Raw genomic sequence first — 26610 nt, 5'->3', positions numbered from 1 at the left:
ACTAAAACAGTAGTCCTAATTTTATTAAAAAAATCAAAATATTTTCAAAAGAGCTGGTGCGTATGCACGGGCCTACAAGCTTATATATATATATATATATATATATATATATATATATATATATATATATATATACAGGAAATGAGTCTCAAGGAACAAAACTGTCGAAAACGTAACTCTCAAGGACACCTTTTTTTTTCGTAACTCACAAAGACCGGGTAGATGAAAGGTCAAGTATACCCTTGACGCGAAATAAAAAAAGGATCGGGTAGAGGAAATGTCAAATATACCCCTGACGCGAAATAATTAACGGCCCGGCCCGGCCCAGACTAAACGACCTGGTGTATTTAGTATGAACAATCATTGTTCATACCTTTAAGCAGGTGTGAACACTCATTGTTCATACCCCTAATTATAAATATTAGCTATAAATAATGAGTGTTCATACCTATTGAAGCTATGAATAATGATCTAATTGGTATGAACATTGATCCAGTTATGAACATGAATTGTTCATACCTATTTGGAAGTATGTAAAATCACTGTTCATACATCAAACATGAACAATCATTGTTCATGACTACTTTTAAATTTTTTTCAATTGGTAGGTATGAACATTGATTGGGTATGAATATTGATTGGGTATGAACATTTGATGTTCATAGTCCTTGGATATAAACATTCAATGTTCATAGTCCTTGGGTATGAACATTCAATATTCATAGTCCTTTGGGTATAAATATTCGATGTTCATAATCGTTGGTCCTTTTGGTATGAACATTCAATGTTCATAGTCTTTGGGTATGAACATTGAATGTTCATAGTCAACATTCAATGTTCATAGTCCTTTAATTTGGGTATGAACATTCAATGTTCATACATCAATATATTATATAAGGTACATTCACCTATTTGGATATGAACAATCATTGTTCATACACCAATGTAATGTATGAAGCACTCATTGTTTCATAGAAAAAAAACGAAAGGGTAAAATCGAAAAATATTTATTTTAAATCCAGGTCATTTGTCCTTCAGGGTTATTTTCACAGAAGGGTATAACTGGCATTTTAAAAAATGTAAAAAGGCAGGGCCAACTTATTTTGTCCTTGATGGTTACTAATTTTGAAATAGTGGGTTCCTAAGTTACTTTTCCGCAAAATTTGTTCTTGTGAGTTACTCACAAAAAACCGTGTCCTGTAGACTTCATTTTCCCCATAATTGGGCCTTGGAACCAATTTCTTGATATATATATGGGGGCAGGTTCCGTTTACAACACTTTTTATACAACGTTTTATACAATACCCCCCACCGGACCCTTCAAGATGTTTTAAAGGCTAATTTTTTGTAGATAAGATGTTCTCACCATGGATATAATCTCCACAAAAAATTGGGTCCTTTGAACATTTCTAAGTTTGCCAAAAAAAAAGTTACAAAATCGATATTTCTAGACCGTTGATAAAAATTCATAGGTTGAGAACAATTTTTCTCATGGTTAGGAGTTTTCAAATGAGCTGAATTTTTGTGGAGATGATCTCCATGGTGTGGAGATCATATCTACAAGGAATCAAGGCTTAATTCATATTTTCAAAAGGTATTGTATAAAACGTTTTATAAAAAGTGTTGTAAACGGAACTTACTCTTATATATATTTATTTATTTATTTATTTATTTATCGCTTTATCTTATTATTAGCGGAGGGCTGAAATTAATCGCGTGTATCACAAAATCATTTCTTGGTGCAGTCGTCGGTGCATAGAAGTGGGTGTTAGTCTGCCATATGCAATCATTGTTTGATTTTTTTTGGTTTTAGCTAATAATCATTTTGCTATTGTCCAAAAAATGGATGTAGACATTGGCAACTCTTAGACTTTTATAGTACTCATCCCTCATTAAGGACGTCATGCCTTCGGGTTTGGAATACCACAAGAAGTGTCAAAGAAAATAATACTGAACAACACCATTGATAGTGTACGCTGTGTCTAGCTATATATATTTGCTGCACCACTGCAGTACCACATAAATGTTTAAGAGAGAGAGAGATGGAAAGTACGGGTGAGGGAGAAGGATATCTTCCTCTCTTTGAGACGAAACAAGCAAAAGGTCAAAACGTATACAGATTGTTTTCCTTGTCCAGGTTCGTAGGTATCATCATGGTATGGGTTTATAGAATAACTTATACACCAGTGGAAGTAGAACAAAGATGGGCTTGGATATTCTTATTTCTGGCAGAACTGTGGTTCGGTCTTTATTGGGTAGTGACTCAATCCATTCGTTGGAACAGCGTGTGCCGTTATACCTTCAAAGACAGACTCTCTAACAGGTAACTCTATTTTTTTCAAGTCTATTTATTACATAACCAGTTAATCAAGGCAAAGTTTTGATTCGTGATTTCCAACAGTTTAATGTGCTCTTTTTTTGCTCTAGTTTAGTTTAGATAAGGCATACCATGGGACGTAGCAAGATGAGATAATAATAAGACTATTTAGAGCATCTCTAATGGAGTGTGTAAATCTACACCTCCACATAGGCTCTATATAGGCGCCACTAGGATTTTACACTCTTATTTCTAAAGTAATAAATATACACCACATGGCTCTTCCAATGGTGGTGTGGAAATAAAGAGTAAAACGACAGACGTTAACCGTCGCAAGTTTGCAAAAGAAAATTTTAAAAGGAGAACGCACGTCACTTTAACTCACGTCCGTATTCTAGAAATCTGGAAACAAGAGTAGCGACGGTCATGGGCCGTCGCAAATGAAATATTTTAAGTACCCACGTCTGTTGAAGTGATGTCCGAATTTTAAAAACCCACCCACGACATTTAAAGCTACGTCCGTGTTTCTTATTAACTAATAATCTGGGAGGAATTTTCACCAAATTTTAACAACTAATAGCTGTTGTATACGGTTTACACCCTCCATTGGAAAGAGTTTTTTCAAAGTAGGAGTGTAAATTTTACACATTATACGCTTTACACTCTTCATTGGAGATGCCCCTATGAATTTACGTCCCTGGACTATATGTCTATATAGATGTTAGATTCTCCAATTCTGCTGTATTTCGGATCTCTTCAAACTATATATATGGTAGAGTGGTAGGCCAAGGCCTTTAAACCGCCTTTTTTTTTTTTTTTTTTTTTAAAAAGAAATGATGCTCTGGGATTTCTTTAAACCGCCTTTGTTGACTAAAAACTTACTGGATGCTCCACGTTACAGGACAAAGCAAATGAGCAAATCCTGATATTTTAGGGGTGACGGGAAACCACAATGCTCTTCAATGTTAGAAAGACGATTTTACAGAATTTATTATTATTAGTATGTTAGAATAATCCTATTGGAATAAAAAAAAAAATGAAAAACATAAAAAAGGATAATGGCAATTTGAACAAGTACTTCTATGTCTAATGAAGCAGATTTGAGGACAAGTTGCCTGGGGTTGACATATTTGTATGTACTGCGGACGCAACAATAGAGCCACCTATGATGGTGATTAACACCGTCTTATCGGTTATGGCGTACAATTATCCATCTGAGAAGTTAAGTGTGTATCTATCAGACGACGGTGGGTCAGATTTGACCTTCTATGCTCTCCTTGAGGCCTCTCATTTTGCCAAGCATTGGATACCTTTCTGCAAGAACTTTAACATAGAACCGAGGTCGCCAGCTGCTTATTTCTCTACAAAGGGTGATCCTCTTCTTGTTGATAGTAAAGCTTTGTCATCCATCAAGGTCCGTTTATTGTTATTGTTATTATCATATATATGGTCCTAGAGACCTAGACTCTGCATTACAAGGACAAATTTGTTCAAATTTTTGTAGCATTGTGCATTCTCACCTCCTGAGAGGTATTTTAGTAACATAGAAACAGAACTAGACTCTGCATTACGGTAACCAAGGACAAATTTATTCAAATTTTTGTAGCAGTGTCCATTCTCACCTCCTGTTAGGTATTTTAGTAACATAGAAACAGAAGAGTCATACTTTTTTTTTTTTTTTTTTTTTACGGAGGGACACTAGCCCAAAGGCTTAGTTAGTGGGTGTTTGGTTCTCATTTTTTCAAAAAATCATTTTTTCTTAAAAAGTATTTTTTTGAAAAAATATTTATTCTAAAAACAGTTTTTCAATAAACACGTTTGGGTGTGATTTTTCTTAAAAGCTATTTTATCAAATAAGATTTCACTATGTTTCTCGATATATTTTGGCATATCGTGGCATAAATCACTAAAGTCTAAAACATCCGGAGAGTTCATTTGCCTTGAGCACCTAAAATGTTTCCTTCAAAGAAAAATAGTTTTTTAACTTGAAAAACAAGTTTTACCTAATTATCATAAAACAAATTTTTGGGACCAAAAAGTGTTTTTTGGATGAAAAACTATTTTTTTCTTAAATAGAGACCAAACACATTTATTTTTTCAAAAAATATTTTTTCACTAATAAACACTTTTTGGCAATAAATAAGTAGGATCCAAACACCCCCTTACATTAATTGTCCGAAGGCTCATCAACCCCGAAGGGAACCTAGCCCGCTGCCCACCTCCACCTTGTCCATGAAGACTTGCTTCCGCTCTTTGGTCCACCTATCATAGGTGCTCCCTTGTCACTAGCCTGAAACCTGAAACTCACCTGGCCCAAAGGCCCATCACACAATTACACAAGAAAGAAATCTCAAACAACACTTAGTGGGATTCATACTTCAACCTCTCCCATGAGAAGCTCTTGTGTTAAGAGTCAGACTTAAAACAGATCAAATGGATGACATGGTGATGTGGACATGCACACAGCTCTTCAGTATGTGTAGACAAATTCATTTTTATAGCTTTCTTACCAATACTTTGACAACTTTAGCATGTCGTAGTGTTGTACTACTTAGTTTCTTACCAGATGCATAACTGTTTTCCTTTCGATATAGTAGAAATTGTACGAGGAAATGGAGTATAGAATTGAAACAGCGTCTAAGTTGGGTCGAATTCCAGAAGACATTCGAATAAAACATAAAGGATTTTCTGAATGGGATTCAGTTTCATCTCCACGTGACCATCAAACGATTCTTCAGGTACCAAACCATATTCATAGCGCGCAGGCGCAGCTAAGTTCACAGTGCAGATGAACATCTTTACTTAATGTTTGCAATACCATTGTCCCTTTAGGTACTAATTGACAGAAGAAATCCTTCTGCGGTTGATAGTGAGGGAGGTTCAATGCCGACGCTGGTTTACTTGGCACGAGAGAAGAGACCAAATCACCCTCATAACTTCAAAGCTGGAGCTATGAACGCATTGGTAATATTGCTTAGCATCAAACATTGCAGTAATGATAATTCTTTAAACAATCATCCTAACTAAGCTCACTGGTAATATTGTCATTGTGTAGATAAGGGTGTCATCAAAGATAAGCAATGAGAAAATTATTCTCAACGTCGACTGTGACATGTATTCCAACAATTCTGACACCGTGAGAGATTCACTATGTTTCTTCATGGATGAACGGAAAGGGCATGAGATTGCTTTCGTACAGTTTCCTCAGTGCTTTATCAACATCACTAAGAACGATATATATGGCGGTTCACTAACTGTCATCTGCGAAGTAAGTACGGCAGATACAATGTTTGAAATGTGGGATTTCATAATTAATTTTATAACATATTTCCTTCTTTATTCATCAATATTTTTTTGGAACCCTATTTTTTTTTGCCTTCTTTATACATCAACTGGCCTACTGATTGTGGCTTGGACTTCTCTGTCGTTACAAAGGTGGATCTTCCTGGTACAGATGGTTATGGTGGGCCACTCTATATAGGCACTGGGTGCTTTCACAATAGAGAGACTCTCTGTGGGAGAAAATATAGTAAGGAATATAAATTTGACTACAGGGAAATTATTGAAGACAAAGTACAATAAAGTATGACTGAACTAGAAGAGACAACAAAGATCCTAGCTGATTGCACCTTTGAGAAGGGTACTCAATGGGGAAAGGAGGTCAGTATATCTCTCTCTACATTTCGCGCATAAGCACACACATGTGTATAAGGGTGGAATTCGAGCTAAACAAGCCGAGCTTTACAATGCTCAAGCTCGGCTCGCTAATTACACGAGTTTTAAATTGAGCTCAAGCTCGGCTCATATAGTTAAACGAGTGAGCTCGAGCCGAGCTTAAACGAGCCAAGCCCAAGCCGAGCTCCGAGCCCTCGGTTATTTTACACTATAAATATGCTATTTGAACTAAACGAGCCGAGCTTCATCAAACTCATTTATTACACGAGCTTTTATTTGAGCTCAAGCTCGGCTCATATAGTAAATGAGCGAGCTCGAGCCGAGCTTAAACGAGCCAACCCCAAGCCGAGCTCCGAGCCCTCAGCTCAAATTCCACCCTTAAATATGTATACTTGTAAGACTTTTTCATGACCTCGTTTAATATTTACAGATGGGCTTAAAGTATGGTTGTCCAGTAGAGGATGTTATAACTGGGCTATCGATTCATTGTCGTGGATGGAAGTCCATATATTGCAATCCAACGAGGAAAGGATTCTTGGGTGTTGCTCCCGCCACATTAGCTCAGACACTTGTGCAACACAAGCGATGGGCTGAAGGTAACTTTCAACTATTATTATCTAAATTTGGTCCCTTCTCATGTGGGCTAGGAAGGATCAAACTTGGACACCAGCTCGCATACTGTGTCTACGGCTTATGGGCACCTAACTGCTTAGCAACGTTATATTACAACGTTGTTCCACCACTTTATCTCCTCAAGGGTATCTCTCTATTTCCAATGGTGAGCCTCTTTCCGTTTTTCATGTGTTTGTGAAGCATACTCTTTTCAATGTACATACTTACACACAAGTGCGCATGTCTAATAAAATCAAAAGAGTGGACGAGTTGCATCTATATGCCCTCTAAAATACAGTTTTTGGTTTTCTACTTAAAAAAGGTGTTTCTGATAAACCAATTCTCAGGACAGAAAGCTTGTCTTTCTTAATGTTCTTTGTAATTAAAGTTCTAAATATTGATTGTTGCGTTAAGGTTAACATACTAATCAAACTATACTCTTCAATCAGATTTCAAGTCCATGGTTTTTGCCATTTGCATACTTGATCATAACCGAGACCGCATATGCCTTAGGCGAATCCCTTTGGGCTGGTTGTACACTCCAGGGCTGGTGGAACGACCAAAGGATGTGGATGTATAAAAGAACAACTTCCTATCTCTTTGGCTTCATTGAAACCTTGTTGAAGTTGTTTGGGTTTTCAAATGCAGCATTTGTGATCACTGCGAAAGTTTCTGAAGAAGATGTGTCACAACGGTACGAGAAAGAGGTCATAGAGTTTGGAAACTCATCTCCCATGTTCATAATCCTAGCAACACTTGCACTGCTCAACCTTTTTTGCTTAGTTGGGGGACTTCACAGAATCGTTGTCAATGTAGAAATCAAAGTTTTGGAATCAATGTTCTTGCAAATACTTCTAACTGGGATAGCGGTTATTATCAATCTACCTCTACACGAAGGACTATTCTTTCGCAAAGACAATGGCCGCATGCCAACCTCTGTCACAGTTAAATCAATTATTTTATCCCTATTAGCATGTTTTTTAACCCTGTACTAAAATTGCATTCAACTTATTCAATTATACAGGGAAGATGTAAAATTTGGATGTGTTCAATTCTTGAAAGTGAAATTATGATATATATAGTGTGTTACTGTGTTGTACTATTTTTTATTTCCTTTTTGCATTTGCATACATTTTTCCTTTGGATATTATAGAAATTGTACGAGGAGATGGAGCATCCAATTGAAACAGCATCTAAGTTGGGTCAAATTCCGGAAGATATTCGAATAAAACACACAGGATTCTCTGAATGGGACTCAGTTTCATCTCCACGCGACCATCAAACAATTCTTCAGGTACCAGACCATACATATTCACTACACCAAAACAGGATATTAGTAACGTTCATTTTTTTTCATTAGTAACATTTTTTAAGCGTAAGAGAGTTCCTCTCACTTTAATACCGTGAGCAATTATAAAAAAATGTTACAATGATTTTCCATTAAAATTGAATTAATTTCTAACGTTTTGTTTTAATTTTCTTACGAAATTTATTCGCTACCAAACCGTGAACATTAAAAAAACACACAAAAAAAAATTAGAAATTTGGAAAATAGAGGGAAACTTCTAAAAACTTGCGCTCTCTGAGTTTCACGTATCACACCTATGGAAACAAACCATCTTTATATCTCTCAAATTTCTTTCAATCTCTCTCAAATCTGTTTCGTTCTTAAGTTGTTTGCTGCCGCCGCTTGTAAGTATGCCTTCCCCTTCCTCCTCCTTTCAATTACGTAGGGTTTGGTAATTAACTTCTCTCTCTCTCTTTCTTCAGTTGGATTAATTGGATTTGCTCGGTTTGTGTCCAAGTTCGATTTAGTTGCTGCAAAAGGTGCGATTTTTTATTTTCATTTGTGCGTGCTGTGCTCTCTATCTTTTAGTCTTCTTGTTTTTATTTGCAAAGGGATGATTTTTGGGTTACAGTATTGAATTCCTCCAATGGTTTGCTCCTGTGTCAAAACCTTTCCTCTGAATTTAATGTTCACTACAAAGATCTGCAATCCGGTCATAAAAGACCAAAACTCCCTCCAATTCTCCCCGTAGTAGATGCTCGACCACCTCACTATTTTATTGTTCAAGGCTTCGCATTCGAGCCTTCTTCAAGTCCTCCTTACCTCATTGTGGTTGATCCTCAAGTTTGTTCATGAGATTGGAAAATAAAATAGTCTCTTACCATTTAGAAAGTGCAGAGGTTAAAGAGCTTCAAGAACTCAAGGAAGAATCTGCATATTTTTGTTCTTATCAACTGCCAAGATCATCACCACCTTCAATTCCAGGTCAAAAGTACTTTAAAGCAATCTTCGTAGATTCTTTATAATGGTGATAGATACTTGACATTCAATATTGTTTGATGTTTGTTACTTGGTTTTCAATTCATGCATTCTCTTGGGCAATTTAATTGTGGATTGTACTCGGGATTTGTCTAACATTATTCATGCATTCTCTTGGCTGATTTTTGTAATATGTTAGTAGAGTCACTAGTTAAACACTAAACAGTATCCTAGTGAGAGCATTATTACTGTCTGAGTCGGTTATTGTAGATGTCATGTTCCTTCGATGGTCATGAATTAGTTCATCTTCGACAACCGAAATTGGTTACGAGAATAGACACATTTGGTTTAGAAGAATATCAAAATTGTTTTTTAGTTAGCAAACACTCACGCTTGGCAACTGATTTTGCAAAAGAAAAGCAATTTTTTTTTTATACAGTTAGCTTATTCTAGAATGTGAAGTTCAACTGGATTTACTTTGAACTCCTAATTCTCGGAAAATGTTTTTTTCCCATGGGGACCCCGAAACCACACATCCAATCTTGTTGTCAATAATTTGGTGAATGGTGAAGGGACATCCACGGCTCAATCTACAGCAATTCACAGTGCTGCAGTGACCAATTTCACGAGCAACTCGTGGAGCTTTAAGGGTAATGAAGTTGGTGGTAGTTCCCAGGAAATGCCACGTGACTTTGGTCTGGGTCAGGTTTCACAATCCATGACCAATCATTTCTCCGGTGAGCTCGAGATAGCTCAGCAGGGTGATAGGCAGTATGTGGAACTTAGAAACTCCAGGGGCTATGGGTCTTCCACTCGTCAGGCGCACTGGTCTCTTTAAAGGCTATTGGCTGCTCGGGATATATATCTCCTGATCCTAAGGGTGCTTCTCCCATGCATGAATTTGAACTCTATCCTAGTTTATTTTCTGCGAACTTGGCATTACCCACTATCTTTTGAACTTAGTGTGAACTCCTAATTTGTGGGTTGTTTCTAGTTGCTTAGATTGATAATTAAGCAGCTAGCCTTGCTTTTTGGACAGTATAACTGTCATTTAGGTGTTTAGATAGTTGTTTTCGGTTGAAAAGTAAAGTGCATGTGTAGTTTCAGGACCAAAATCCTTATGCATCTGGTTATTAATCTAAACTTTTAAAATCTATTAATTAGCAAACTAATGTATCTTAGTTGAAAGGCGAAATGATTATGGAGGCATTTGATCCTTTTCTTTTGCCAACTACACAGTGAAATAGCACCATATTTTGGAATGAATCTGTATTTTCTCACCATCTAGAATGATGTATCTGCTTTGGTTCTTGCTTCGGTGTGGTAGATGGTTTTATGTTGCTATGCATTAAGGACTTGCGTTTGGTTGGTATGTATTGATAGATTTATAAAGAAAGGGGAGTGTGAAACAGAACGAATGTTGCTAGATTTATTTCAAGTTGGGGAAGGGTAGTTAGGGTATTAAGTAAAATATTGACGTTGGTGTGATGGGGAGAAACCAGAACAGGGGTTTATGTCTAAGAAATCATAAAATGGGGGGTTTAGTCTAAACATGTATATAAAATGGGGGGTTTAGTCTAATTAACCCATGAAAGAATGATTAGATACAATTATACAAAGGAATATTGATCTCTCTTTTGAAATTGGAACCATATCATGATGTGCAATGAAAAGGACACTTATCTGTTTTAACTGTATAAGATTGTTCAAACTTGTTTACGTATAAAAAAAAAACAGAACTATCACATTAAAACGTAAGAAATCCCTAACATGCCATGAGCCCAAAGCCCACATCATACTTGCCACAAAAATGCAACCCCTTAAAACACATCCAAAAACGATTGGAAATATACAATATAAAATTCAAAGCCCATTAGAAACTCATTAAATAATTTTGTAACCAAGAAAAACATAAAATTACATAACAATCAGGCATAAAAAATAATTGTTTTTGGGTGTTGTTAGTTCTCTGTTTCAGTTTGTTGGTTTAATCAGGCATGTAATGGGTATGCTCTATTAGTACTATTCAATATATGAATACTATGCTATTTGAACTCTTCTTTTGAGTCTCTGGATTGTTTGTGGAAATGCATCTTTGTGGTTATTATCTGTTTACATGTTATTATCGTTGTTTTATCTCTATGGTTTTTTTTCAAGTAAAATGATTGTGGTAAGTAAACTAATTGATGGTGTTAAAACTGACTTTGAGAGATCTTTTCTTACATGTCATTATTTGGACAAATATCTTGTCGCCATTGTCACCAAATGAACTCGAAAGTGTTTGTATTTTTCTTTAGTGTTTCCTTGTCAAATTTGTTATGGTGACTGGATTGAAATATTGAGTATACTTACCTTAGTGATTTGATACTTTGCCGATATTTCTACCGAAAAAAAATGATACTCTGCTATTACCTATACTAGACTTGCATATTGAAGGAACTCCCTGATTTGGTATAATGAAGTTAAGTAAATAGTTGTGTCTGTATATGTCATATTTGTCATATTGCAAGCTCGAAGTCACTTCCATCCTTTTGCCTGTAAACTATTTTGCGTAGATTTTATTTTATTCTAAACGGTGTAGTGTAAGGAGTTATTTTGCAGTATGTCTCAACCAATTCCAAAGGATTGGATGAATGAAATTGACAGATTTGGGATTGTATACAAGCAATGGGTGTCTGATTTTATTCAATTTGCTAGTGACAAGGATCCTACATCGACCACGTGTCCTTGCCCTTGTAATAAGTGCCGAAATAGGAAAAGGTTTCCATTTGATATAGTGAGAAAACATTTGATTTTGCATGGTATAGAATCAACATACCGTGTATGGGTTTTACATGGTGAGAACCCATATAAGGATCGAATGGTAGATCAAGATGTAGAAGAAAACGATGAGGCTGAAGGACTCAGAATGGGGAATCTTGTTGACGTTGCTTATGGCATGCATGAAGGGCTAACAGGTGATTTGAATGGAGGCGATGAAAGTGAGGGTGGAGATTTGGAACCACCATATGTTCTTGAACCAGATTTGGGTAAGAGGTATAATGAATATAAACAAAAAGCAGAAGAAAAATTATACCCTTCATGCGAGGCTCCTATAACAACTCTCTCTGCAGTGGTGGACCTACAAAACTTGAAGAAGCAATATAATTGGTCAGGAAACAGTGTGACCGCGCTCTTGTCCATGTTAAGAAAATGGTTGCTAGAAGGAAACACGTTGCCTTTAAAGTATCCTGTGATGAAGGCAATGTTAAAAGATTTGGGAATGAAAGCCAAGTGTATAGATGCATGCGAAAACAACTGTATGTTATATTGGAAGACTGAAGCTGACTTAACGGTATGTCCTCAATGTGAAACACCTAGATACAAAGTGAAGGAGGGAAAATGGGAAGAAAGAAAGAAAAAAAGAGGCGAGAAAAAGTATTGAGACATTTTCCTTTGATTCCAAGACTAAAGAGGTTGTACACAATACCATGGATAGCGCGCGGAAATGACATGGCACGATAGAGCGACACCTTCTTGGAATTATATGCGACACCCAATCGATTCACTTCGAGTGGAAGACATGTAAAGATGATTGGCGGACTTTGCTAAGGAAGGGCGTAATGTTTGGCTTGGGATTGCAACCGATGGATTCAATCCACGTGGAGTTCAATCCAATCGGGTTACGCTTGTTGGGCCTGTTTACATAGTTCCTTATAATCTCCCTCCGTCTTTGTGCATGAAATCTGAGTTCCATATGATGTCATTATTAATACGGGGCGAAGGCACCGAAGTCAAAACATTGATGTATTTCTTCAACCACTAGTTGATGAGTTACAACAGTTATGGAAAGAAGGGGTGGCACTTATGACATGTACAAAAAGAGAGCACTTTACTTTGGGGGCTATGTTGATGTGGGGATTCATGATTTACCTGCGTATGGTAACTTATCAGGCTGTGTAACACATGGTTACAAAGCTTGTCCTATTTGTGGTGATGAAACTCCGTCTATACATCTTGGGAATGCAAGGAAGATCGTTTATACAAATTACCGGATGTTTCTTAAATCGATCACCCATTTAGGCAGGGCAAGTACTTAGGACTTAAGACAAAAGAGTTAAACCCCTCCACCAAGGTTAAAGGGAGAAGTAATTGAGAAAATGCTAAGTCCTGTCCATTATGTACCTGGTAAAGTATTAAAAGGTGTCAAACGGAGTGTAGATGATGTGGATGTGGTTGCTATTGGGGATGATGAAGATGATGAAGATTATGAAGTTACTGAAGCATGGTATAAGAGGTCTATTCTCTTTGAACTGGAATATTGGCCGAAACATAAGATTCGACATGTTATTGATGTGATGCACGATGAGAAGAATGTGGCAGAACACATAATAAATGCGATTCTTGACAAGAAAGAGAAAACAAAAGATACAGTACAAGCGCGAGAGGATTTGAAGAAAATGGGGATTCATAGTGGTCAGTGGATGCAAACAGACCTAATCACAGGGAGATCTGTTAAACCAAAGGCTCCATTTGTCTTGAATAAAGATGAGAAACTTGACTTTTGCACAATTTTGAAGAACTTGAAGCTTCCTTCAGGTTTTTCGTCGAATTTAAAAAATGTTGTCACTTTGAGTCCTCCTGGTTTGCTTACAATGAAATCACACGACTATCACGTGATTATGTGTTACTTGCTTCCAGTTTTGCTTCAACACGCTTTTCCAAAACACCGTGATTTGCGTAGAGCTATTCACCATATTAGCTTATTCTTTAATCTCCTATGTTCGAAAGTCTTAATCCGAAAAGAAATCCAAGTTGCCAAATACATGGTAGCAGAGGCATTGTGTGTGCTGGAAAAGTATTTTCCAACCGCTTTTTTTGATATCAGCATCCACCTCTTGGTGCATTTGGCTGATGAAGGGCTGATTTGTGGACCCGTGTATCCTAGATGGATGTTTCCATTTGAACGGTATGTACAATTTTACCTTTATTTCATATTTAACGGCAATTATCATCAAAACTACTAAGTACAATTTTGGATTTGTTTATTTTAATAGGGCAATGAAGGAGTGTAAAAATATTCCGAGCAATAAACGCTATGTTGAAGGCTCCATTGCGGAGTCCTATATTGTTTCTGAATCTGTTAGGTATGCTATGGAGTACATGCCAAATTCACGGGATGGAAATCACAAAGCTACTCGTGAGGTGTTTCTAGATGAAGATGGAGAGTATTGTGATGAGGGGCCTATACTTGAGGGTAAAACTGTGACCCTAGGCAAGGAACAATGGATACAAATCCGTAGATGGGTTCTTTTTCGACTAGACGTCGAAAAGCTTGATGAACATTATAGGTTTGATTTCTTTTTTGACACATTTGACTTGAAATTACTAGTCTAGAAAGTCGTAATAAATAGTCATGTCAAATTGCATAAACAAATTGTAGTGAGTATCGTGCCTTGCAAGCAAGTGCCCGTGGTAGAAGAAAAGGGATAGCAAAGACAGAAGTGGAGATGCAGACTGAGTTCATTGTGTGGTTATATGACAAGGTATTGTTTTCTTATATTCATGTATTTAGTGTACTAGGATATTACAATTTGTACTTTTAACTTTCTAATTGTCGTTTTTTTTTTCACTTCACAGTTGTTGGCTGAAAAAGACACAAATTGTGACTTATGGCGATTTGTCCAAGGACCATTGTTCAAAGCTAAAATGTATAAAAAGTATCGTGTTAATGGTTTTGTGTTCTCTACTAGGTCGCATGATGAAACAGTTGCCACACAAGACAGTGGTGTTTGCATGAATGCAATCACTACATTTACATCAAGTAGGAAGGACAAAAATCCCATTGATGCATCGACTAAGTGGTATGGGGTTATAGAACAAATAATAGAGCTGGACTATACGACCTTCCAGCATGTTGTCTTTTACTGCAATTGGGTGAAGGTGGAGGACAAGACCAATGGTTGTAAACTTTGTCCAGATTCTAATTTGGTGATGGTTAATCTCAATAGGCTAAAGAGTGTTGATCAGTATATTGATGAGCCGACGATTCTTGCTTCCGAGGCTAGTCAAGTATTTTACTCAAAGGATTTGAGAAATCCTAATTGGTGGGTAGTGATAAATTCACCTAGGCGATTGACAAGTCGAGTTGATGAACTAGATGCACCAACCGACTTCCAATCTATTCTTGAGGACCAACCTAATTTGCAGCCTTTGATGCAAAGTCTAACCTGATTGTAATAGTTGTATTATCATATTTTTAAGATTCTTAGATATTTTTAAGATTCTTAGTTGCATGCGAACTTCTCATTTTCTACTTTTTTCTATTTTGAAGTTTGTTTGTGCAATTAGGTGAGAGTTATGTTTTTTTATTATCAAGAGTGGTCTTTATAAATGTATACTTTTGAACTTTGTCATTTTTTTTTTGTGGTATCCTAGTTTTACCTCTCTGTTCTAACAATTTTTTTGTCATATTAGGCTATTTAATAATGTCATCAGGTCAATCACAACATACTGCTTCCCAGCCTTCGAGTTCAGTCCCACTTCCATCTCATAATTTAACTTCCGATTCACATACATCTCAGCCTTCGGAACCAACGATTACCAAGTTACCTATAGAGTTCAATGGGGATGGTGTCAGCTGTGGGTCCTAACCATGCCAAATGGAATACCCAGGTTGGAGTTTATGTTCGAGCTCGTATTCCAATTCATTACAAAGATTGGAGAAAAGTAGATGGAAGCTTCAAGGATAATGTCTGGAACAAATTAATGGTATGGTTTACATGTACTTTAATTTCAATTATAGCATCCATTATTTTTGATAATTAGTATGTTTTTCCAATCCTATATCTACATGTTGTCCAGCTCTATGTGTGGAAATTTACTTAATATGAAATGAACAAACATCACTTTGTTCATGTAGGAAGAATTTGAGCCTAATGTTCCCAAGCAGCGACGCGAGAAGTTGAAAAGGACTTTTCCCAAAAGTTCAGATCATCAAAGTATGCCTTTAGGAAAGAGATTTTGCGTAAGTGCAGGAGCGTGGAAGAAGCTATTGCAGCATGCCCAGATGGCAAGGATCCAAATCATTGGGCTGCGTTTGTTAGAAATGAAAGTACCGCTGAAGTGAGAGCTAGAAACGCAAAGAATGCTGAGAATGCCAAAAGGAATATATATCGACATACTAATGGGCGGGGCACATATGCCCATAAATTGGATAAAATGGTAGGTGTCTATTCTTGTACTAACGTTTTCTTATCACCTTATGCTAACAACTATTAAGGATTTTTTTTGTAGGATAAAGAAGATCCTAGTAGAAAACATGGACGGGTAGATAGTTGGAAAAAAGGACATGAGCGTCGTGATGGAACTATATTAGCGAGCGCTCAAACCCATTATGTAAGTTCTAATAACATTGAAGCTTGAACTTACTTGTGTGTTGGTATTGTATATAAACTATGTTGCATACTTGCATACCATTCTCATAATTTATGCATGTATTACTCATATAGGAACAAGTGGATGCTTCTAGTAAAAGAAGAAAAGAAGCAAGTGCGGGTAGTGAGGGTAGTGTAATGGAAGTAGACTTCGATAATGATGAGTTGTCTGAAGTCTTTGGGCCTGACAAAGGGAGTAGAACTCGTGGAATCAGCTCCAACAAGTCTAAGAAGCAATTGCAACGTACAGGTATTGCCAAGGCATTATTGCAGCAAGCAAGCTCTTCATCCGGTTCGAAGTTGAAGGGGAAATGAATGAGATGAAGTCTTCCTTATCTAATGTCATAGGCGTGTTAAAGGTGAGTTTGCAGTTTGCACTTGTGCTTTCTTGCATACAATTTCATTATGTATGACTAATTGTTACTATAAATTGTGTCAGGATGTACTTAAGGCTGTTAAAAACAATGGAACATCAACTACTCAACAACCGCGGCGGCCTAACACCGTAAACTGAAGTCGGTTCCACGCGATTTTCGTCCTCGACTCAACAAAACTTGATGAATATGTTTGCAAATTTGAATCCTCCTTCTGGGACGCTTGGTTCTTCACCAAATGCATCCTTATTAGATAGGGATGGTGTAGTGGTTGCTAAGGGGTATGTCATGACAGAGACAAATTTGGAGATTGCAATGGCGAAAAGTTCTCGCAGTGAAAAAAAAAGTCTACATAGAGGAAGTCTTGGTTGGTGATGCTCTTGTTTACTGATGGGCCCCAAGATGGAGTTAGATTTTTGGATGGCTTTAGTCTTTGGAGGTCCTTTAATTTGGCTCGAGTCAAGGATGCAGTTTTTCTTAATAAGTTGTTTGGGATATGCAAACTTTCCGAACTTGGGATTTTTTAGTATGGTTTGGTTTCTTTATGTTTTGAATGCCGTTTGTTTTTGTTTAATATGGATGTCATAGTGACTTGACAAACTTATGGTCTTTTTTTTGGTATGGATGATTATTTACTTTAATATGTTCGCATACTATATCTATTTATTAAATTTGATTGCAGGTGTATGTATGCTTGTTTGCTTAGCAGGTTGAAGAAAGTCCTAACCCATTTTAACTCCTTTGCAAATTAATATAATTGGTTTGCATTGCGGTCCCAAGCCCGGATAAAGGAGGAGGGAGGATGGTGGAGCCTTGGACTGTTTTCCAATTGAACGCGTTGGGATTCTCGAACTAAAGGTGTGTACTAGTCTTTGCTTAACATGTTGTAACTTAGTTTAGTTTCTCTTGTTGGTGTTTCTGTAGCTTGTCGAATAATGTAAAAGATGCCTGTGCCTAGCTTAGTTAAGACGGTTGTCACTTACACTCTTCTTGTTTCACTGGTATATAGATTGCGTTAGCATTACTTGATTTTGTTGCTATATTCCATGCCTGATTGTACACATGTTGAGAATCAGAGGCAAAATATATCAGATGCTTTGAATCTACTTGATCGGCTTGCGACTGGGATTGATGTGAATGTTCAGTTTAGAAAGTAGGTGTTTATGTTTATTATAGGTTTTGATAAGTTTTGTTTGGGTGTGATTATTGGTTTTTGGATTGAAATGAGGATTTTGGTTTTATTTGCAGGATGGATGATTTTGAGTTTACGCGAGAATGTGCTATATTTGATCTTCTTGACATTCCGTTATATCATGGTTGGATAGTTGACCCACAGGTATTCACTTGTCTAATATATTTGCATGCACAACTTTACCGTTTCTTTTTTATCGAGGTGTGAAAGACTTTTTTTTCTTTGTCCCTCCATCTGTATTTTTTTACCTTCATCCATTGACGATACATTGGCGTGGGGGGAGGGGGTTATAACTTATGTGTCCCTCTGTTTGTACCCGTCTGTCTTCTTTCTCCCTTGTTCCAATTTCAGCTCCCCTTAAACCTTTCTCTCTCTGAAGGTAGATTGATAGATTGTTTGTTTGTCTGATTACTCTGAAATTCTAGTGTGAATGTCTATACTGTCTTTGATTTAGAGAGCTCCTGGAAATTTTGTTGCCTGTCTTGTGCTTTGCCTTGTTCATCATCTTGGGTGTGTTTGTGTGCTGAATTTTGGTGTCATGGTTGATTATTTAAACAAAAATTTAGTGCATCTTCGTTTCCGATCCATATGGAAACAAACTTTAGTACATCCCGTTGTCGCTTCTACTCTATTCTAGTATGTTGGGTTTAATTGAACTCGGATGCACTCGATTTGCTCTCCACTTGCCTTGAAACTTCGTGGTAAACATCAAAGATGATTACACATCGTCACAATTGCTTTAAGTGCTCTCGAAGCTTCAGTACCCATTTCTCTGGTCTCCAATGTGTGTGTTAGTGTGTATTTATAATGTGAGGAAACTTAAAATTCTGAATAGTGCCCTAATTTTAACACCGCAAGCATTAGTCACACTTTTACGTTAGTTGCTTTAGCAATATGTCGTAACCGTCTACCTCATGATAGAATCATTAGGAAGAAGGTGTCGGATCATCTTTGGCATTTGGCATCTTTCAACACCATATCTTTCCAATCTCCGTTTTTACACGTAACGCGGTATTCTCTTAAATCTCTTTCACCATGTGTCTTAGCCATCGGGTTTGTCAGCATTCTCAACAGCCTTCCTCTGGAATTTCTCTGGTTATCTGTTTCTCAGCACCCACCGTCTCCTTTGTTTTTGTCGTTATCTGTTCTTCAGCATGTGGACTACTGATCCATCATGTCAGTTGGTCTGTCACAACTCCATTGCTAACATCCATTGCTCTGTCACAACTCACCTACTCTCTTAGTTAAATACTACACCTCATACTACGGGTATTATAAGACTACCCACTCGTCACCCTATAAGGACATGACAAATAACCGAAGTGGTTGTGTTTCTCTAAAGTCGGGTAGTCTTCTCTCGGGTTGAGTCGGGATTTATTTTTATTGAAGTGTCTCGATCTTGGCAAAGGTGTTGCCTTTTTCTTTGTTTGTGGTGCAAGTGTTTGGGGTTTGCTAAAAGCATTTGTTTTCGCCTTTCAATTGATGAGTTTTTGCGTAATCAAAGCTTCTCTTCTCGATTTCTTATTGGGTGTTCTTTGTATTTGAGAGTTGTAAATATAGTCAATATAAAACTGGTAAATGGTGGTGGTGGGATGGAATTGTTGTGGAATGGGGCAACCCTCGATGGTTAGTGTGGTTAAAGAAAAATCAAAGAGAATAGGCCGAAGATTGTATTTATGTGTGAAACTCTACCAAATTGGGATAAATCAGTCAATCTAATTAATGATATAGTGTTTGCTATAATTTTTTTTTTGTCAGGCCTCTTTGTTGGAAGGTCGTGGACTCGGGTGTTATGGGAGGCAGGTTTGAACTTGGATGTTCTCTTTTATGATAATTGGATTTTGCATGCTATTGTAGATGATAATGTTAATGGTTCTTGGTATTTTACTGGTGTGTATGTGAGTACAAAAAACGCTTTACAAAAATTGCAATGGTCAATGTTGGAGGAGTTGAAACCCAGAAATGATGAACATGGACGTGCATTGGAGATTTTAATTCTATTCTCATCTCAGAAGGAAAATGGGGGATTCGACCAGCAAACCGATATCACATTCAAACGTTTCATGAGATGGTTCATGGATATTGGTTTTGCGGGAACAATCTTTACATGGTGTAATGGCCAAGAAGAACGGAACCATGTGTTCAAAAGATTAGATTGTGTTCTCGTCAATGCTGCATGGAGAACAATCTTTCCTGAAGCAAAAAATATACATTTTCCTAATTCCTTTTCAGATCACAAAACCTCTGCTACTACAACTCATTGTCCAAAAGAAGAAAAATAAGAAGCCTTTTAGATTTGAAGCAATGTGGACTACTGATCCATCATGGCAGTTGGTTCTTGAGCAGCAGTAGACGGAGAAGCAATAACGTTTCCAGTACCAGTTGTCTTCGAGAATGGACCCCATTGGTTTGTCTGATTAAATGAATCATGGCCAGTGAACCCTGCAGATGGTATGTTCTTATTTGAAGTATCTTTGATTTGATTTCGCCGGCTGGCGAGAGGAAGGCCAAGGTGCAGATGAACTAGAACCATTTGATGGTGGTGCTGCGGTTTCAAAAGCCAAAAAGGGTTCATGGCAATTGGGGCATAGGAGGTTACAATTGAGGTAATTCTGAATAGTGCCCTAATTTCTGTAAGTGAAAATTCTGAATAGTGCCCTAATTTCTGTAAGTGAAAATTTTAGAAAATTTTAGTACGTGTTAGAAGTTACAATCTTGTGGCTTAGAGTTGAGAAGGGATAATGGATATATGCATGTCAATGTATTGGTACGGCTTTACTCTCCGGTGTTTGTAAATTCTAATGTTTCATCTCAAGGTTATCACGTGTCAACTTATAAAAAAGATTAATATCTCTGCATGTGATGATTGTGCTCTCCTGTATTAACATTATCTGTATTTTTATACTATTTTTTACAGATTGCATCGGTTCAGCCTTCAATGTAAAGGGAGTGATGCAATGCCCTAATTGTAGAAAAGTTGAGAAAGGTCAATGGCTTTTTTCTAATGGTACTCGTTCATGTCCAGAGCTTAGCTTGGAGGACTGGGCACATGATGAGGATCTTTATGATCCAAGTTACTCTGAAATTGTGAGTACTTTATGGTAGTGGCTCATTAATAGTTATTATGGAGTTTATTCTCTACTCACATGTTTTTCATATTCTTCTCATTGATTGAATTGTGGTTGCACTATTAACAGATATAAGTTATTCACCTTGAATGCTATGTTGTCAGAGGCGCTTCTAAGGCGGGTATTAAAGCGTTAGTCAAGAAACCTAACGCCTTGCACCTCCCCTCTCCCCTGACAACTTAGCTTGAATGATTGTGAATAAATTTACTAGATATGCTGAGATGACGTCCTTAAAATGGTGTAATGTGTTGCTTCACTTCCAAAACCATTCTTAGTCCTCCCTTGAGATAGTAGGTGTCATGGTTGATTTGAGATGAGACACCTGCCCAATCCACTCAATATGTTGACTCTAATAGTTAACCTAACAAGCTACTTAACCTGTAATCCAAAATATTAAAATATAATGAAAACTCTTCTCAGTTTGAATAGAAAAATGAGGATTACAGAGTTGCCTTGTTGAAGCTCTTGGAGAGAAATTGTCTTCAGGGCTACTTTACAGGGCACCAATAACTTTCATTGTAAGGGAGAAATTTTACTAAAAAAAAATCAGCAAGCTGTGGATTGGATGAGAGACCAGTAACATGTCTGATTTGTTGTAGCTAGGGTCTTTTATCTATTATCTTTGTATTTTCTCACTAGTAAAGTCAGCATATGCTTAGTTGCCGTGATTCGAGTACATGCTTTTGGTTATCCACTATCCAAGCATCAATCAAAACGATTTACTCACAATCTCTTCATTTTGATTATTTTATATGTACCAACGACAAGCTATTGATGGCCGTCCTTTTACTGGTTATTGTCTGTTTTTAATGAGGTTGTTTGTAATCTTTGCAGGTTATGAACACTAGTTCCTTTTATTGATTGCGGTTTTGGTTATTGTGGAATGCTTCGTAGTTTGTGGTGCTTTCTCGATAAAGGTAGATATTTGTGTATAAATGATTTTTCTTTTATGAATTGAAATTTGCACTTCAATTTTGTAATTTTTGTAGCTTGATCAGTCGTAGTAATTAACTTCACATGCAACTTACAATTAGGTGAACCATTCTTATACAGAGAAACAGTTCAATCATATTATGGAATTGAACAATACGAGGTGTGTGCTGGTGGTGTAGGTGTGGTGTTGGTGGTGTGGCGTGTGTTGGTTGTGTAAGTTATAAGAAAGAAGCTTCTGCTGAATCTGATGCACTCTGAAAATCCAGGTGAGCAATGCTTATTTGATCAAAGTGTTTTCTTAATTTTATGGAATTGAACATGTATCAGTACTTTAGATTTTAGAATGTTGAATTTGAGTTGGAGATAGGACAATAGCATGGTGCAGTGGCGGATATGAACAATAACAAATGGTTACGAGGGGAGAATTTGGGTTTAGCGACCAAAAAATATGTGTAGAAACTAGGGAGTTTAGAGGGAATGCCTGTATTAGTAGTAATGAACTGGTGTGATGTATTATAACTCTACTTGTTTTTTTTGGTATCTAAACGTCTCATGCAAGCAAAATATGTGAAACATTGACATATAGATTTTACTCCTCTTCTCGCACCAATCCTTTCTATTTGGTGTTTCATTTTCCAAATCAGTGTAAACTTATTATTGTAAATTACTTCAGCACTTCTACTCAATCTTGCCTCTAATACCTTAGAAAAGGTGAGTAGTTAGTAAATCCCTAGTTAGGCAAGATGAGTTCAAGTGCAAAATCCTTTTTTTTTTCCTTGCCTTCCATCAAGCTATTTCTTTCGTTACATTGCTAGATAACTTGTTTGATGATGCTGTTAGGTGTTGAATCCTGGCATGTGGTACTCGTACTTTGCCAACTGGGCAAAAGTCATTTTTAGTAGTATACTGTACATATATGTCGTCAAATTCATCTTTTAAGTAATTCTTCTTCACTACTTTTTTATTTTTTTTCCGCTATGTTCGTAAGTATCTTGTGCACTTAAAGATCTCCACAGACTACACATGAGTTGAAGGAGGAAATGAATGAGATGAAGTCTTCTTTAGCTAATGTCATGGGTGTGTTAAAGGTGAGTTTGCACTTGTGTTTTTTTGCATATGATATCAATATGATATCATTTTGGTGTGAATGTATGATCTAGAACTTATATTCTCTTATCATTTTGGTCTTCTGTACTTGGGAGTTGATTCCTTATTGTTACCGTGGTTACTAGGTGTTACCGGCATTCTTTGCAGCAAATTCTGTCACGAGGTTTTGTTAACTGTGACCATAATGAAGTACTGAAGGTAGGTCAATCAATAAAGTTTTGGATAAGTCTACAGATAAGTTGTAAATTTCAAAATCCGCATACTCATTCATTATGTATGACTTTTTAGTTGTGATTTGTAGTAATGAAAATTAGTATTTGATCAGATGTACTTGTGAGGTTTTATGTTTATTGATAACTTTTGTGGAATTCATTAAAAATAAAAGGGAGACATGTTATGCAGGTAAATGTGGTAAATGGGTGGCAGGGCCAAAATAATTTTTTTTAAATACAAAATTGTTTAGTAACGGCAAAAAACCGTTACTAATCTCTTCATTAAGTAACACTTACGTGGAAGTAAAAGCGTTAGCAATGGGTGCAAAAACCGTTAGTAAATGCTTCAATCAGTAACACATATTCTACGCTTAACAAATGTTACCAATTTATACAAACCGTTACTAATAGCTAAAGGAACTTACATTTTATAACCGTTAGAATCTAAAGGAAACCGTTAATATTGTTGGAAATAAGTAACACACGTGTTGGCAAAAAACCGTTAGTAATTAATTTTAGTTACGCTAAATAACCGTTACTATAAATAATGTGTAACGGTTAAAAACCGTAACTAATTAAATTAACACATTAATAACGCCCAAACAGTTACGCATAAAAACCGTTACAAATATTTTTAGTAACGGCTAGAAACCGTTAAGGATATCCTATTTTGGTATAGTGATTCCAATCGCAGCTTCACGGTGGATATGAACATACTTCCTTAGCATACGCGTAAATGTTATTTTATTCCTTTAGGTACTAATTGACAGAAGAAATCCTTCTGCCGTTGATATAGATGGAGTTCCTTTGCCAACGTTGGTTTACATGGCACGAGAGAATAGACCCAGCCACCCTCATAACTTTAAAGCTGGAGCAATGAATGCGTTGGTAATATAAGCTTTAGAATCAATACACCATTTGTAGTTACAATTCATGGATAACATACATGCTTAGAAGTTCACATTTGATAACATTTTTATTTAGATAAGGGTGTCATCAAAGATAAGTAATGGGACAATTATTCTGAACGTTGACTGTGACATGTCATCCAACAACTCTGAATCGGTGAGAGATGCAGTGTGTTTCTTCATGGATGAAAAACAAGGCCATGAGTTTGCTTTCGTACAATATCCTCACTGCTTCAACAATCTGACCCAAAATGATATCTCTGGTGGTGTTTTAACTGTAATTCAGGAAGTAAGTACCATGAAGAGCTTTCATACATTGAATTTTTATCAATTTTTTTTTCTTATTTTCTGTCTACGAACTATTTTTTTATATAATTTTTTTAAAAGATGGATTTGTTTTTGGTGCGTCTCTGAACTATTATTGTTTTATTTATTATTTAAAAGATGGAGTTTCCAGGTCTAGATGGTTTTGGAGGGCCACCCTATATTGGCACTGGGACACGGGGTGGTTTCACAGGAGAGAGACTCTGCGGGAGGAAGTACAGCAAGGAATATAAATTTGAATTTGTGAAAAGTATTGACAACAGAGTACAAGAAAGTATAACTGAACTAGAAGAGCAGACAAAGATCCTTGCAGATTGCACCTCCGAGAAGAATTTGAATGGGGAAAGAGGTAAGTATATCTGTCTATATATCATAATTAGGCTCGCACTCAGTAGAATGATACTTTCTTTTGACTTAGTAAAACTTTATACAGATGGGATTAAAGTATGGCTGTCCTGTTGAGGATGTGATAATTGTTAGAAAAATGGAGTTGCTTTGCATAAATGCATTGAGATATGAACGAGTAATTTGTCTCTCAAGTTACCTCACTTGAGATGAAAGTGAGAAAAACCTTTTCAAAAGGATGCACTAGTTCGAAACAGTGCATTATGCCGAAAAAAGTATGACATTTAGAAATAGGCACTGGTTCGAAACAGTGTTTTATGCCGAAATGGTGTGTCTTTTCGAACATGTGACTTTTCAAAGAGTTGTTTACTTTTTCCTAAGAGTCATTGTGTTGTTTCGAAGAGGCACCACTCACCTATAAATAGTGGATGAATTTGGAGAGAAAGACACACCAGATCACACAGAGTTCTGATCTTTCTCTTCTCCATCTGTTCTTAGTCAAATACTATGTTGTGTTCGCTGATTCTATAGAATTGAAGTGCTAGCTTTCTATAAAAGAAAATCCGTTCTATCTTGGGGGACAATTTCCCATCAACTTTCAAGCACCGTGAGGGGGAAAATCTGTCTTAAGGACATATTGTATCTACACTAGGCTCGAATTTAATTAAGATGTACAAGACACTTACAAGACAAAAGGTTTGTATAGTTTGGTAATTGGTAAAGAGTAAGTACAATTAAGTTATATATTCCTAACAACTTAAGACATATTTTTTTTTTCTTCTTCTTCTTTACTGAACATAATTTGTTTATGTTTTCTTTTCTTTTTTGGTTTAAAGGAATAACAAAGTGTAGTTGTATTTCAGAATATGGCAACACCACCAGTTACTCATCAAGCATTCGTTTTCTTCTTGCTTTTTCCCATTCTGTTCCTCATGGGGAGAAGCCTGAAAAGTTCAATGGAACTGATTTCAAGCGCTGGCAACAGAAGATGCTCTTCTATCTGACCACCCTTAACTTGGCAAGGTTTCTATGGGATAAAGCTCCCGATGTAAGCCCTGATGAAACTGACAAGGAAAAGGTTTTGGCCAAAGATGCTTGGTTTCATGCTAATTTCTTGTGTAGAAATTATGTCTTTAGTGGGTTGGCTGACTCATTATACAATATGTATAGTGTGTTCAAGACTGCTAAGGAACTTTGGAATTCGTTGGAAAAGAAATACAAGAGTGAAGATGCTGGCATGAAGAAATTCATAGTTGGCAGATTTCTTGATTTCAAAATGACGGATAGTAAGACCGTTCATAAATGTAAAAAGAGTAGTTTTACCAATGACTAAAGCTCGCGAGAACTCTAAACGCTAGTAAAACTAGAACTATTTTCGTGTATCTAATTTATCAAAGTTTTCTACTCTCAATCAAATTAAGATATAGTGGAGTAGGAAGTTCGTTCCACTCCTAGTTCTTTAGCATGCGATGGTTTCGTGTCAACTAATCAATCATAAGTCTAGTGAGAGATTTACGAGGGAATTCTATACTACGAGGTGAATTCAATTAACAAGTTACGAATAACGAAATGATAGAATGCTAAGGGTTTGAATCTAGATAAAGAATTAAAGGGAATTGAATCCACCTTAACTCGACTTAATCCTACTAACAAAGACTCGTCGTGATCCAAATTGAATGCTTTGCATATCAAAATAGTAATTCTAATCCCTAATTATACATGACATTTCTACCAATTCATAACTAGCATGTGAGCGATTAAACCCATTCTCATGGTGAATTAATCGTTTCTAGAGTGGAATA

The 26610-nt window shown here is 36.6% G+C and overlaps 6 protein-coding genes and 2 long non-coding RNA genes across 10 annotated transcripts; all 8 read left to right on the top strand.

Moving 5' to 3' along the window:
* The first annotated feature begins 1902 nt into the window (after positions 1 to 1902).
* Positions 1903 to 6562, top strand: LOC147503414 (cellulose synthase-like protein E6). Its single transcript, XM_086608069.1, has 7 exons — positions 1903 to 2323; positions 3416 to 3731; positions 4915 to 5055; positions 5150 to 5281; positions 5373 to 5585; positions 5753 to 5977; positions 6423 to 6562. Exons 1-6 carry the CDS (start codon positions 2043 to 2045, stop codon positions 5897 to 5899), a joined length of 1230 nt encoding a protein of 409 aa, XP_086464195.1. The 5' UTR covers positions 1903 to 2042; the 3' UTR covers positions 5900 to 5977; positions 6423 to 6562.
* LOC147503413 (cellulose synthase-like protein E1) lies at positions 6423 to 7706 on the top strand. The gene is made up of 2 exons (XM_086608068.1): positions 6423 to 6770; positions 7054 to 7706. The coding sequence occupies exons 1-2, from the start codon at positions 6423 to 6425 to the stop codon at positions 7597 to 7599; spliced, it is 894 nt and encodes a 297-aa protein (XP_086464194.1). The 3' UTR covers positions 7600 to 7706.
* A 62-nt stretch (positions 7707 to 7768) lies between these two features.
* LOC147503407 (cellulose synthase-like protein E6) lies at positions 7769 to 25996 on the top strand. Its single transcript, XM_086604825.1, has 6 exons — positions 7769 to 7898; positions 23988 to 24119; positions 24216 to 24428; positions 24584 to 24812; positions 25672 to 25886; positions 25979 to 25996. Exons 1-6 carry the CDS (start codon positions 7773 to 7775, stop codon positions 25994 to 25996), a joined length of 933 nt encoding a protein of 310 aa, XP_086460951.1. The 5' UTR covers positions 7769 to 7772.
* On the top strand, positions 8126 to 15795 carry LOC147503411 (uncharacterized). Its single transcript, XR_015222012.1, has 4 exons — positions 8126 to 8296; positions 8375 to 8431; positions 15327 to 15620; positions 15772 to 15795. It is a non-coding gene; the product is annotated as an uncharacterized LOC147503411 (long non-coding RNA).
* Positions 11473 to 15309, top strand: LOC147503412 (uncharacterized). The gene is made up of 6 exons (XM_086603695.1): positions 11473 to 12169; positions 12693 to 12941; positions 13044 to 13818; positions 13907 to 14200; positions 14293 to 14395; positions 14490 to 15309. The coding sequence occupies exons 1-6, from the start codon at positions 11473 to 11475 to the stop codon at positions 15081 to 15083; spliced, it is 2712 nt and encodes a 903-aa protein (XP_086459821.1). The 3' UTR covers positions 15084 to 15309.
* Positions 15813 to 16600, top strand: LOC147503410 (uncharacterized). Its single transcript, XM_086603694.1, has 3 exons — positions 15813 to 16073; positions 16146 to 16247; positions 16361 to 16600. The coding sequence occupies exons 1-3, from the start codon at positions 16071 to 16073 to the stop codon at positions 16598 to 16600; spliced, it is 345 nt and encodes a 114-aa protein (XP_086459820.1). The 5' UTR covers positions 15813 to 16070.
* On the top strand, positions 17683 to 21886 carry LOC147503409 (uncharacterized). Of its 2 annotated transcripts, XR_015220187.1 has the most exons (4): positions 17683 to 17812; positions 17908 to 17995; positions 20769 to 20938; positions 21814 to 21886. XR_015220187.1 is itself a non-coding variant. In XM_086603961.1 (3 exons), the coding sequence occupies exons 1-3, from the start codon at positions 17706 to 17708 to the stop codon at positions 20201 to 20203; spliced, it is 315 nt and encodes a 104-aa protein (XP_086460087.1). In that variant the 5' UTR covers positions 17689 to 17705; the 3' UTR covers positions 20204 to 20317. The 2 variants fall into 2 exon arrangements, 1 of the variants encoding a protein (XP_086460087.1); XM_086603961.1 differs by lacking the exons at positions 20769 to 20938; positions 21814 to 21886 and adding an exon at positions 20084 to 20317 and having other exon boundaries at positions 17689 to 17812.
* LOC147503408 (uncharacterized) lies at positions 22034 to 23426 on the top strand. Of its 2 annotated transcripts, none has more exons than XR_015220184.1 (3): positions 22034 to 22178; positions 22919 to 23000; positions 23145 to 23426. It is a non-coding gene; the product is annotated as an uncharacterized LOC147503408 (long non-coding RNA). The 2 variants fall into 2 exon arrangements; XR_015220185.1 differs by having other exon boundaries at positions 22901 to 23000.
* Positions 25997 to 26610: the final 614 nt, after the last annotated feature.

This window comes from Coptis chinensis, chromosome 4 (genome assembly GCF_015680905.1).
Source record: "Coptis chinensis isolate HL-2020 chromosome 4, ASM1568090v1, whole genome shotgun sequence".
Taxonomy (NCBI): domain Eukaryota; kingdom Viridiplantae; phylum Streptophyta; class Magnoliopsida; order Ranunculales; family Ranunculaceae; genus Coptis; species Coptis chinensis.
Note: the sequence above shows the minus strand (reverse complement) of the source record. Positions and strands in the feature narration are given on the sequence as shown.

Bases quoted from the DNA above. Each gene is read 5' to 3' on its own strand.
- LOC147503410 (XM_086603694.1), top strand. The intron at 16,248-16,360 runs GTAAGTTCTAAT...TTACTCATATAG, and splicing joins CGAGCGCTCAAACCCATTAT to GAACAAGTGGATGCTTCTAG.
- LOC147503413 (XM_086608068.1), top strand. From the start codon at position 6,423: ATGGGCTTAAAGTATGGTTGTCCAGTAGAGGATGTTATAACTGGGCTA. The intron at 6,771-7,053 runs GTGAGCCTCTTT...CTCTTCAATCAG, and splicing joins GTATCTCTCTATTTCCAATG to ATTTCAAGTCCATGGTTTTT.
- LOC147503409 (XM_086603961.1), top strand. From the start codon at position 17,706: ATGCCTGATTGTACACATGTTGAGAATCAGAGGCAAAATATATCAGAT. The intron at 17,813-17,907 runs GTAGGTGTTTAT...TTTTATTTGCAG, and splicing joins GTGAATGTTCAGTTTAGAAA to GATGGATGATTTTGAGTTTA. The intron at 17,996-20,083 runs GTATTCACTTGT...ATTCCTTTTCAG, and splicing joins GTTGGATAGTTGACCCACAG to ATCACAAAACCTCTGCTACT.
- LOC147503407 (XM_086604825.1), top strand. From the start codon at position 7,773: ATGGAGCATCCAATTGAAACAGCATCTAAGTTGGGTCAAATTCCGGAA. The intron at 24,120-24,215 runs GTAATATAAGCT...ATTTTTATTTAG, and splicing joins CTGGAGCAATGAATGCGTTG to ATAAGGGTGTCATCAAAGAT. The intron at 24,429-24,583 runs GTAAGTACCATG...ATTATTTAAAAG, and splicing joins TTTTAACTGTAATTCAGGAA to ATGGAGTTTCCAGGTCTAGA.
- LOC147503414 (XM_086608069.1), top strand. From the start codon at position 2,043: ATGGAAAGTACGGGTGAGGGAGAAGGATATCTTCCTCTCTTTGAGACG. The intron at 5,282-5,372 runs GTAATATTGCTT...GTCATTGTGTAG, and splicing joins CTGGAGCTATGAACGCATTG to ATAAGGGTGTCATCAAAGAT. The intron at 5,586-5,752 runs GTAAGTACGGCA...GTCGTTACAAAG, and splicing joins CACTAACTGTCATCTGCGAA to GTGGATCTTCCTGGTACAGA.
- LOC147503412 (XM_086603695.1), top strand. From the start codon at position 11,473: ATGTCTCAACCAATTCCAAAGGATTGGATGAATGAAATTGACAGATTT. The intron at 12,942-13,043 runs GTACTTAGGACT...TACCTGGTAAAG, and splicing joins CACCCATTTAGGCAGGGCAA to TATTAAAAGGTGTCAAACGG. The intron at 14,201-14,292 runs GTTTGATTTCTT...AACAAATTGTAG, and splicing joins AAGCTTGATGAACATTATAG to TGAGTATCGTGCCTTGCAAG.